Source organism: Euleptes europaea, chromosome 20, assembly GCF_029931775.1.
Source record: "Euleptes europaea isolate rEulEur1 chromosome 20, rEulEur1.hap1, whole genome shotgun sequence".
NCBI classification, from domain to species: Eukaryota; Metazoa; Chordata; class Lepidosauria; order Squamata; family Sphaerodactylidae; genus Euleptes; species Euleptes europaea.
Window position 1 is genome coordinate 10,235,399 of NC_079331.1, and position 12,489 is coordinate 10,247,887.

The following is a 12,489-nucleotide window of genomic DNA, read 5'->3' on the forward strand; positions in this document are numbered from 1 at the left end:
TCTTAAGTTTTTGTTTAATTGTGCATTGATCGGGGGTGGAGAAAGGCAATCATAAACTTATTTAACTGCGCATTGGACTGGGGGGGGGAGCAGGGAGAAAGAAAGGCGACCGCAACCTTTTGTTTCATTGGGTTTTGCACGGGGGAACGGCTGGAGCGGAGCAACAGGCCAGCAGTTTTGGAGGAGGGTCTTCGCGCCCTCCCTCCGCCCCGGATCCTCCCCCTGGGCTCAACGTGTGCGCGCGCGAAAAAGGGGAAAAAAACCCCGCGCTCTTTCATTCTGCTCTGGTTGCTCCCGCCGCCATGCCCTCCTCCGCAGCGGCCCCCGCCTCGCCCCCCAGCAAGAAGCTCAAGAGCTCCGGCCCCGAGGCGCCTGCATTGAGGCTCCGCTTCGCCAAGCTCTCCGAAAACGCCTTCGCGCCTTCCAGGGGCTCCTCCCGGGCCGCCGGCTACGATCTCTACAGGTGAGGCTGCAAATAACACACCCTGCGCGATACAAAGGCAACCGGGGCGGGGGGGATGCTCCTGTTTTGGAATTATCCCTTTCTCATATAGGATCATAAAGTTGGAAGGGACCGCCAGGGGTCATCTAGTCCAACCCCCTGCGCAATGCAGGACGTAGAATCAGCAGTGCTGGCAGATGGCCATCTAGCCTCTTCTTAAAACACCTTATGCGCCCACCGACAGGTACTTCCCTTAAGCCTAGACTGCTCCCGAAAGCATGAGAAAGAGCAGCATTTCCAGGCACAAAGAATCATAGAGTTGGAAGGGACCACCAGGGGTCATCTAGTCCAACCCCCTGCACAATGCAGGAAATTCACAACTATCTCCCCCCGCCACACCCCCAGTGACCCCCCTACTCCATGCCCAGAAGATGGCCAAGATGCCCTCCCTCTCTGCCTAAGGCCATAGAATCAGCAGTGCTGACAGATGGCCATCTTAGCCTCTTCTTAAAACACCTTATGCACCCACCGACAGGTACTTCCCTTAAGCCTAGACTGCTCCCAAAAGCATGAGAAAGAACAGCATTTCCAGGCACAGAGACTCATAGAATCATAGAGTTGGAAGGGACCACCAGGGGTCATCTAGTCCAACCCCCTGCGCAATGCAGGACATTCACAACTACCTCCCTGCTCCACACCCCCAGTGACCCCCCTACTCCACGCCCAGAAGATGGCCATGATGCCCTCCCTCTCTGCCTAAGGCTATAGAATCAGCAGTGCTGACAGATGGCCATCTAGCCTCTTCTTAAAACACCTTATGCACCCACCGACAGGTACTTCCCTTAAGCCTAGTTGCTCCCAAAAGCATGAGAAAGAGCAGCATTTCCAGGCACAGAGACTCATAGAATCATAGAGTTGGAAGGGACCACCAGGGTCATCTAGTCCAACCCCCTGTGCAATGCAGGACATTCACAACTACCTCCCCCCCACACCCCCAGTGACCTCTATTCCACGCCCAGAAGATGGCCAAGATGCCCTCCCTCTCTGCCTAAGGCCATAGAATCAGCAGTGCTGACAGATGGCCATCTAGCCTCTTCTTAAAACACCTTATGCGCCCACCGACAGGTATTTCCCTTAAGCCTAGACTGCTCCCAAAAGCATGAGAAAGAGCAGCATTTCCAGGCACAGAGACTCATAGAATCATAGAGTTGGAAGGGAACACCAGGGTCATCTAGTCCAACCCCCTGCACAATGCAGGACAATCACAACTACCTCCCCCACACACACACACCCAGTGATCTCTACACCACACCCAGAAGATGGCCAAGATGCCCTCCCTCTCATCATCTGCCTACAGGCATATAATCAGCATTACTAACAGATGGTCATCTAACCTATTCTTAAAAACCTCCAGGGAAGGAGAGCTCACCACCTCCCGAGGAAGCTCTTTTAATTTAATTTCAACCCGTTGGTTCTGAAATGAAATCAAAAGAGTTTCCGTGTAAGGAAAAAGGAGCAGAGAAAAAGGGCCTGCCCGCGGTTTGCCAGTTGCAGGTTTGGGGAGGGGCATCAGCGGGGTATAATGCCACAGAGACCACCCTCCAAACCTCGCACCTTGCCAGGTAGCTAGCATGAAATCATTGGGGCTGAGACCCTGCCTGGGAGAGAAGGACTGGCTGTGGGACTACTCGAGTAGTAAGTGCCGAAAGACCGTGTAATGCAGCGGTCTTTGGCCTTGGCAGACCTGGGACCCACTCACCTGCTCGTCCATGACAAGGAGTCATGTGACATCAGAGCCAGGTGATAAGAACATAAGAAAAGCCATGCTGGGTCAGACCAAGGCCCATCAGGTCCAGCAGTCTGTACACACAATGGCCAACCAGGTGCCTCTAGGAAGCCCACAAGCAAGACGACTGCAGCAGCATTCTCCTGCCTGTGTTCCACATCACCTAACATAATAGGCGTGCTCCTCTGATACTAGAAGGTGGGAAGAGGGGGAGCCAGAATTACGACCTCGCAGGTTTCCATGGACAAGAGAGCCAGGCAGTGAGGAAGAAGCCCAAGTGCAGAGGCATGGAGGAAACTCTTCCACCGCTGAGTGACCTCACCTTCCTGTTCTGCTGCTCCTCTCGGGCACACGCGAAGTGAGACAGGAAGTGTGGTACCCTTGATCTTTAGGCATGTCGACCAGCAGCGGATCCTTCTGAAAGGCCTATATGTAGACAGAGGCTTATGACTCAGTAGGTGTTCCGTTTGCTGCCGATTCTATGTTGTTAAAACTACTCAAATGCATACAGGCACACCTCATTTTATGGCGCCTCTCAGATGTTGCGTTTTCGAGCAAGTCGGCGCCATTTTTCCATCAGCGTGTACATACTTTGTGTCTCTGGGTCGCATTTTGGTAATTCACAATATTTCAAACTTTCATTATTATTACAGTACATTCGCTTTTTAGACAGAATGCTACTGCACGCTTAATAGACTACAGTATAAACAACTTTTATATGCGCTTGGAAACAAAACCAAAATTCATGTGACGCGCTTTATTGCAATATTTGCTTTATTGTGGTGGTCTGGAGCAGAACCCGCAATATCTCCGAGGTATGTTTGTTTAGGGAGGGGCTGTGGCTCAGTGGTAGAGCATCTGCCTGGCGTGCAGAAGGTCCCAGGTTCAATGCCTGGCATCTCCAGTTAAAGGGACTAGACAAGTAAGTGATACGAAAGACCTCTGCCTGAGACCCTGGAGAGCCACTGCCGGTCTGAGTAGACAGTACTGACTTTGATGGACCAAGGGTCTCGTTCAGTATAAGGCAGCTTTATGTGTTCAGTGAAAAGGTCTTTTTCTTTTCCAGGAAGACTAATATCATTTTGCTTGCTTTTGTTTTTTTTAGCGCCTACGACTGTGAGATCCCTCCTTCCGGAAAGGCTGTAGTAAAAACAGATATTCAAATCTCTCTTCCGTCTGGATGTTACGGTAGAGTAGGTAAGTTGCAGGGAACTGAAACTTTCTGACCTTGCTAACTGGCTTCGGTCTCATGAAGACTGTGTGATCCTAATAACTATCCATATATACCGTTCCCTGGAAGTCACTGCAAAAGTCTGCTCCCAGCAGAGTACATTAACTTTAAATAAACCCCTGTTTCTAAGTGAACGTACATGGGATCGCAGCCTAAAGCAAATTTCTATCAGCCGTTTGTAAAGCTGTGTGTCAAAGCTGGGTGACTGAATGGTTTTCTGTGGTTGCCTAGGCCAGATTTTGATTTTCATGGAAGACACTTTAGTGCCTGTTCACATCTTTGACTCCTCCTCCGTACGGAAGCCAGTTCACTTCCTGCTTCTTTAAATATGAAGTTATAGTAATTGTAACAATCCTTAATCCTTCTTCTGTCAATAAACATGACAGTTTAAAAACCGCATTCTAAGCAGTATCGATGTAGTATTATGAATATGTACGTTTTACAACAATAAGTTTGTGGCTTAAAAAACAACCCATCTTAATTAAACTTATTTCTCTCTTCAAAAAAAAAAAATAGCTCCACGGTCTGGATTAGCTGCAAATCATTTCATAGATGTTGGTGGTAAGTAATGTCATTAGTTTGTATAAAATTAGGCTGAAGCTCATAACAGTTTTCCTCACTGTGCAAACCCCAACTAAACCAGTGCTTATTCTGTAGGTGTGCAACTTATTATAAGTTTGCACACTTCGCATGCAAGAACTGCACATGTACCAAGTTTGCATCCTTAGGGTTCGAGTGAAGCAGGTGGTAAAACATACTTCACAAATAAAAGTCATTATTTCTTGAACTGAATCGAAATTGTTGAAGACTTTCCATTCCTTGGCTCCATCATCAACCGAAAGGGAGGCTGCAGCCAAGAAATCAGAAGGAGACTGAGACTGGGAAGGGCAGCCATGAAGGAGCTAGAAAAGATTCTGAAGTGTAGGGATGTGTCACTGGCCACCAAGATTAAGTTAATTCATGCCATCGTATTCCCTATTACTATGTATGGGTGTGAAAGCTGGATGTTGAAGAAAGCTGATAGGAAGAAAGTAGATTCCTTTGAAATGTGTTGGAGGAGAGTGTTATGGATACCATGGACTGCCAAAAAAACAAATCAGGGGGTTAAAGTTCAAATCAGGCCTGAACTGACCCTAGAATCTAAAATGACTAAACTGAAGCTAGCTTATTTTGGTCACATGAGAAGACAAGAGTCACTGGAAAAGACAGTCGTGCTAGGAAAAGTTGAGGGCAGCAGGAAAAGAAGAAGACCCAACAAGAGATGGATCGACTCAATAACGGAAGCCACGGCCCTCAGTTTGCAAGATCTGAGCAAGGCTGTCGAGGATAGGACATTTTGGAGGGCTTTGATTCTTAGGGTCGCCATGAATTGGAAGCGACTTGATGGCACTTAACATACACAACATGCCTAAAACCATTCAACAGCTTTTCAAAAGCCTTCTTGCGGAACAGTGGCTGACAGTTCATAAAACACAAGTGAAGACTAATCTATTCCTTGGACGATGCCGTGGATGTAAATTGACGGGGTTCCTTGAGGTCTCCTTATTAAAGTATTTTTCCCTTGCACCAGTTGTTTCTTCGCCTTCGCATCCCATAGAGCTGCACATCATAATGAAGAAGGGCTTTTCTTCCAAGAGCAATTTATGTCTGAGATCCCATGCTGTCAACAGCTCATCGAGGAAAGTTGGGAACATGCAGGAATCTGTTCTGTCCAGTGCTGAAAGCTTTCCTGCAAGCAAAACGCCAAAAGTTCTGACAGGTTTTCCTGCAAGCGAAACGCCAAAAGTTCTACCAGCTGCACTTCCCCATCTCCAGTTGCTGTGCATGATTTTTCCAAGTATGATTTAGAGGTTTTCTACCCAAAGTACATTATGTACACGTGGCAAATTAAGAGCTATAGTTACTTTATCTCTATATTTACGTCAGTTGTGCCCTTACTTTCCCTCATTACAACCGACTGTAATGGTTCCTATTGCACTAAACTGATCCTGTGAACACGGTTCCATTTTTTAAAGTCCGAAATCCCTATTTATTTATTTATATCATATTTTGTTTTTCTCCCCAGTGGGGACCCAAAGGAGCTTACAATACAAAAATTACTTGCCTTTCTAAAGGCAAGTCGAGGACATCTTAAGAGTGGATGCACTTTTTTTCCTCTGGCTATCCTCCCTACAATTAATTGAGTGCCAGCGTGGTATAGTAGTTAAGAATGGTGTACTCTACTTGGGAGAACCGGGTTCGATTCCCCACTTCTCCACATGAAGCCCCGAGTGACCTTGGTCCAGTCACAGTTCTCTTCGAACTCTCTCAGCCCATGCAGAGGCAGGAAAAGGCAAACAGCCTCCAAACATCTCTTGCCTTGAAAACCCTGCGGGTGACTTGATGGTGCACACCACAATTAAGTAGGGAACAACCACTTGTTACGTACTGTATGCACTCCCCACCTCCTACTGGTAACATGATCTTCTCCATTGACTTAGCAGGGTGCCGTGTTTTTCTAGACACAGCTAGCCCATTTGAACGCTCTTGTACTAGGAGCATGCTTTTTGACAAGATGCTTATCTGAGCCATGCCTCTTTTTTAAATGTCTTGTTACAGTAATTACATGACAATGAAGAATCCATTCTGGGACTCTGCTGGGTTTACAGGCATTAGAAATTTCTGATCCTGAATTGTAGGCACCTACAATAAATTAGGGCTCTGTCCCTGGAGGTCATGCTCTCCAATAAAGGCAAATGAAATTTTGATGCCTGCTAAACTGAGGAGCCCAGTGGCACAGAGTGGTAAGTTGCAGTACTGCAGTCAAAAGCTCTGCTCACGCCCTGAATTCGATCGCGACGGAAGTCGGTTTCAGGTAGCCGGCTCAAGGTCGACTCAGCCTTCCATCCTTCCGAGGTCGGTAAAATGAGTACCCAGCTTGCTGGGGGTAAAGGGAAGATGACTGGGGAAGGCACTGGCAAACCACCCCATAAACATAGTCTGCCTAGTAAACGTCAGGATGTGACATCACCCCATGGGTCAGGAATGACCCAGTGCTTGCACTACCTTTACCTTACAATAAATTAGGGCTCAGTCCCTGGAGGCTGAACACATGAAACTGCCTTAAGAGAGACAGAATGATGCTTTACACACATGAACACATGGAGCTGCCTTAAACTGACTCAGACCCTTGGTCCATCGAAGTAAGTATTGTCTACTGAGACCGGCAGCGGCTCTCCAGGGTCTCAGGCAGAAGTCTTTCACATCACCTACTCGCCTAGTCCCTTTTAACTGGAGATGCCGGGGATTGAACCTGGGACCTTCTGCATGCCAAGCAGATACTGAGCCACTGAAATTTGGATGCCCGCTATACCAAAGTAGTGGGTTTCCTTAAAGCCCTTCACATCCTTGCTCTTATCCCCTACCTCCCAACCTGCCTTCTGTTCAGTGTACTTATTTTCTTCTGTGGTCCAGGGTAACTCGAAACTAGTGTGGCTTTTGATAACATTTCTGGCACTACATTCTGTATGGTCCCAGATTAATGGTTTCGCATGCAGGAGTGCTACAAAACCTTGCTGCAGGGTTACGTTTCCAATAATAGCTGTCATTACACAGCAGCAGAGCGTGCCAGAAGAGCCGAGGGCAATTTGTTGTTTGGCATAACTCGCAAAAGAAAAGGAAGCCAATAATGTGTTATTTTGTCATGTTATGAAACGGAGATGTGGTCAGCGCTGGCAAAAAGATGGGGCTGAGGGAGGACGATGGAGAGAGCTTTGGAAAACTGGACTCCTTTGGAAAGCAAAGGAGAGGCTTTGTACAACACGGGAACGCAAAACTGGCTTACACTGGAGTTAATACACCCCTCAAAGAGCATTACGCTCATTTTGTTATGTATGTTAAATGGCATCAAGTCACTTCTGACTCACGGCGACCCTATGAAACAACGTCCTCCAAAATGTCCTATCTTTGACAGCCTTGCTCAGATCTTGCAAATTGAGGGCTGTGGCTGCCTTTATTGAGTCCATCCATCTCTTGTTGGGTCTTCCTCTTTTCCTGCTGCCCTCAACTCTTCCTAGCATGACGGTCTTTTCCAGTGACTCTTGTCTTCTCAGAATGTGACCAAAATACGATAGCCTCAGTTTAGTCATTTTAGCTTCTAGGGTCAGTTCCGGCTTGATTTGATCTAGAACCCACTGATTTGTTTTTTTTTTTGGCAGTCCACGGTATCCGTAACACTCTCCTCCAACACCGCATTTCAAAGGAATCTACTTCCTTCCTTCCAGCTTTCACACCCATACATAGTAATAGGGAAAACGATGGCATGAATTAACTTAAACTTGGTGGCCAGGGACACATCCTTACACTTCATCATTACGTTCCTAGCAACAACTTATCAGTGAGAGAGATTTATTATTGCAGCATTAGCCATAAAAGAGACAAACCTTGTCAATAAAACCCATTACATGATAAAATAATCTCTTTGTTAAAAAAATACAGATAAAATTATATCAGTTAGAATTAACCTTATTAACACTAGTAACCTTTCCCGAGCAGATTTTAATTGCCGCAGAACAATATTTGGCTACCTGTAAATAACACTGAGAGTCTCCCTCCCATAAGAGGAATTTCATTTTCTCTTCGGACTGGATTCCATCGTGTAAACTTATTAGCGGTCTCCGGCCCGAGAGGAATCCGGCTGTCCTTGACCGGGGCCAGAGCTTTTTCAGCTCTGGCTCCGGCCTGGTGAAACTCTCTGTCTAATGAGACCCGGGGCCCTGCGGGGTTTAGCTCAATTCCACAGGGCCTGCAAGACGGAGATGTTCGGCCAGGCCTACGGTTGAGGGCAGCAACGGTTCATTCATAGCTGGCCCCCTGCTCCATCCTCCCTTGGCCGCCTCACCTTCTCCCCTGACGACTTCGCTATCAAGTACCAGTTGTTTAAAAGTGAACATGTTTATGAAACAAACAGAGCGGGGACACTGCCCAGCCAAATCGTCAACTGGTTTAATCGCTGAAATTGGCTCCTAAATGATACCGACGCTGTTAAGCCCAGTAATTTGGTGGGCTGAGCTACTGTTAGTATGTTATTACTGGTCCCGTCCCCTGGACCACATTGTACTTGCAAATAATTGTATAAGTTTTGGCTTAAGGGTAGCTGTCTTGGCGCTCTCTCTCAATCTCTGGTGATGTGAACATAAGAAAAGCCTTGCTGGATCAGACCAAGGCCCATCAAGTCCAGCAGTCTGTTCACACAGTGGCCAACCAGGTGCCTCTAGGAAGCCCACAAACAAGACGACTGCAGCAGCATTTATTCTGCCTGTGTTCCACAGCACGTAATGTAATAGGCATGCTCCTCTGATCCTGGAGAGAATAGGTATGCATCATGACTAGTAGCCATGGATAGCCCTCTCCTCCATGAACATTCCACTCCCCTCTTAAAGCCTTCCAAGTTGACAGCCATCACCACATCCTAGGACAGGGAGTTCCACTATTTAACTATGCTAGCATTGCATACTACCTTGGGACTCTGCCACTGAGAAGCATCATGATTCTTACTCTAGGACACCATTTCTATAGGTACTATAGCTTCTATAAGTCCAGTGAGGTGAATGTTTGCACACCCGCAATTATAGTGGAACATGAATATCTAATGAAAAAAAACACACCCAGCATTAACTCTGTGAATTATTCTGGGTTTTTTTTTATAGCTGGAGTTATTGATGAGGATTACCGAGGAAATGTCGGCGTTGTACTTTTCAACTTTGGAAAGGAAACTTTTAAAGGTAAGAATTAAACTTGGTGATGTTAAGCCAGCTTGGACTGAGTACCCTTTCCTTTCCCTTTCTTCTCTCGTCCCCTTCGTTTTAGAACCATGGATGTGTTTGTAACGTACCATCAAGGCATAGGGGGATAGTTTATTTGCGGCCCTTGGCCAGATAAAACAAGATACATGGACTAAAATGGTCTTACCAACAAAGGTTTTCAGTCCGAGTGCCTATAAACCTTTGTCGGTAAGTTACTTAAAAAATAAAAATAATAAAATAAATAACATCCGAGTTACATCTGCCATTTGGACTCAGAGACTACTCTGTGGCAACGCATTGTCATTGCAGCCGTACAAAATTTTGCTACCTGAGAGGTGATTGAGGGATTATCTCCTTGTAGGAGCTTTTCTGTCTTTTCTCTTTCCCTGACAGGTCCCATTCTCAGTATGAGGGGTTCAATAAACTTAGAACGGGGTATACTGTAATAGTTACAGTTCAGGAGCACATGTTCAGTGGTTTCTAAATCCCCGGATTTGCAGGGGCACAGTCTCTCTGCCCTGGGTATCTTGAATTTCCCCTCTAACATAGCAGAGGGTAAGGCTGCGCACCTAGCCAAGGTAAAAGCCCTCCTATATTTGTTTATCTCTTAAGTTACAGAGATAGGCTGCTGGTGCAAGGATAAATTTGGAGTGGGGGGAGAGCCATAAATAGGGGCACTCTTGCTAGATCTACTTGTCGCTCAATATCTTTAACTCTTTGGTTTATAGTTGACTTAGCTTGATCCCACCCTAACTGAAGTAGTGCTAGGGGGGCAAGGCATAGGGGGCTTATGGCGACCCCAGCCTGGGGCTTCCAAGGCAAGTGAGAAACAGAGGTAGTTTGCCTTTGCCTTCCTCTACAGGGTCTGCTTTGGGGGCCTCCCTTCTAAGTACCGACCCTGCTTGGCTTCCAAGATCTGACAACATTGGGCTATACCATGCTGCTGGGACAGCAAGGGAAAAGTGCTGCAGTACAAGACTGTGTGTTGAGTCAGTGGGGGAAACGTCATGGTGAACGATAAAGGGGACTGGGTGGAACCACTGTGCTCCTGTGCATGTGAAACTACCAGATAAGCACCGAATCTTGACGTGTCATGTCTTAGCATGGAACTAGGATAAAAGTTCATTCCCCAGTACAATCGGGGCTCAGTCTTTTGTGCTTGTTAATGCGGGCTGAGCCGCAGCTGCAATAAAACTGTTTTCTCAACTATCGGTCTCGGGTCTCTCTCCTCCACGAACCCCATTTTGCCGCAACACTGCCTTCCCTCCACACCATGGATCTAATTATATATTAAAGTTACCTATAAAAAGTCCTTTCCTCTGTATAAAAGATCTGCTGAAATATGAGATGCTGCTTTGGGCTTCTGGTTGTGACTTAATGCTTTTCGGTTTTTGAGGTACAGTTACGAAAAGGGACTGAGAAGTCAGCATCGTTTATGTTTCTTAGACTTCTTCCTAGAGTTTAAAGAGTTTCTGCCGGTGAAACAGAATGGCATGGCGGCCCTGTTTGGCTTTGTGTTTGAAACGTCAAGGCTACCTGTCTTGCTGCGCTACTTTTCTTTCCTCAAAAGGATTAGGGCATTCTTGTTGATTTGTGACTGTTCAGCCAAATTTCTTAAACCCTCGTTTTGGTTTTGCAGTTAAGCGAGGGGACAGGATTGCCCAGCTGATCTGCGAACGCATCTACTATCCCGAACTTGAAGAAGTCCAGGTGAGAAACTTGGATCATTTAAGGAGGGAGGAATTTTAATCGATGGTGCGTGGGTGTGCCGCCAAGTCGCAGCCGACTTATGGTGACCCCGTAGGGTTTTCAAGGCAAGAGATGTTCAGAGGTGGTTTGCCATGGCCTGCCTCTGCGTGGGCTGAGAGAACTGTGACTGGCCCAGGATCAACCTGCAGGCTTCATGTGGGGAATCAAACCCAGTCCTCCAGATTAGAGTCTGCCGCTCTTAACCACTACACCGTGCTGGTTCTCTTTTACTTAATTCAATTACTTTAGATTATTTAACTTACCCTTGGCGAATCACGTTATGAATGACGGAGCGGATTCGTCACAACAAAACCAGGAAGGAATAAAGCCCCTGCTTCTTCCTGAGTTACACTTTAGGTTGAAGTTATTTTATGGATTAGTCTTGGACACAAACAAGAAATACATTGCAATAGGGAATACGGCAGTAAATTTCAGAAATTCTAACTCATTTTCAGGTTTTGGATGATACAGACCGTGGCTCAGGAGGCTTTGGATCCACTGGCAAGAACTGAGGAAAGCTGTTACACGTAATTAATGACTTGCTGTATTTTGTATAAAAGCACTGTTGCACAAATAAACCTTTGTTCACGGCTTGCTTTTCCTGTCTAATGTTACACAAGAGGGAAAACCCTTTTAGCCATATTTTGTACAAAGTAAAATTTATAACTGTCAAACCCAAGCTGGGATTAACTCTACACAGAAAACCACTTTGGATAATCTTTTTGGGGGCGGGGCTGTTGACTTACTTGTTATCTGTCTGAAATTCACTAATCCAAGGAGGGACTTGAATGAATAATACGTTGTCCAGACATCCACCTTTCCAGGGCCCTCTCTCCCTCCAGTTGTCTTTCAGCACATAGAGTGGGTAGATTTCCCTCCTTTGCCATGATCCTGTGAAGCAATAGCACAACCAATGCACAGCCCACCAATTCAGCTGCTGCTCATCTTTGAACAGGTTCTCGTACGCATTTCCTCTTTCTCTTGGCACAATAATTCCATTTTACAAACAAGATGACTGGGTAAAAATGCAAAAGACTCACTTTTTTTTGGTCTGTATTCTGGATCTGGTCATCATTTGGTTTTTCTGTTATGAGAGCCTGAAATCTTCACTGCCTTTTTCCATTTCTACAACCAAGAACAATCCAACCTATCTATCTAGTACGGCTCACACCGCTATAGCCTTGAGCAGAAAATAACGGATTACAAAAATGCCTCAGTGTTATTCTTTTGGTATTTAATTATTGCCCCCATAAATTTTGCCCCAGAGTAACAATCATTTGTATCTGGCAGCAGCCCCATCACCAGCGCCCTCGTACTGCAAGATGCCTTGTTTCCATATTTATGAATAAAGGATTAAACTGGCCCTCAGCTCATTAAATATAGGACACTCCATGATCATATCAAGAGTTTCGACTTTTACCATGTGAGCATCTACATGTTCTATTTGAGAATGGCACTTTTTTTTATATCTGCCCTCCAAAATCTCCAAAGGAAGGGC

General features: G+C 46.1%; 1 protein-coding gene across 1 annotated transcript; it reads left to right on the forward strand.

Annotated features, from left to right (window-relative positions):
• Window positions 1-293: 293 nt before the first annotated feature.
• DUT (deoxyuridine triphosphatase) lies at window positions 294-11,543 on the forward strand. Its single transcript, XM_056865826.1, has 6 exons — window positions 294-463; window positions 3,334-3,425; window positions 3,976-4,020; window positions 9,147-9,221; window positions 10,882-10,952; window positions 11,447-11,543. The coding sequence occupies exons 1-6, from the start codon at window positions 303-305 to the stop codon at window positions 11,501-11,503; spliced, it is 501 nt and encodes a 166-aa protein (XP_056721804.1). The 5' UTR covers window positions 294-302; the 3' UTR covers window positions 11,504-11,543.
• The last annotated feature ends 946 nt before the right edge of the window (window positions 11,544-12,489 follow it).

What these genes read in the sequence shown, in the direction of transcription:
- DUT (XM_056865826.1), top strand. Translation starts at nt 303, where the DNA reads ATGCCCTCCTCCGCAGCGGCCCCCGCCTCGCCCCCCAGCAAGAAGCTC. An exon ending in GCCGGCTACGATCTCTACAG is followed by an intron (nt 464 to 3,333) that starts GTGAGGCTGCAA and finishes TGTTTTTTTTAG; the next exon opens with CGCCTACGACTGTGAGATCC. An exon ending in TGGAAAGGAAACTTTTAAAG is followed by an intron (nt 9,222 to 10,881) that starts GTAAGAATTAAA and finishes TTGGTTTTGCAG; the next exon opens with TTAAGCGAGGGGACAGGATT.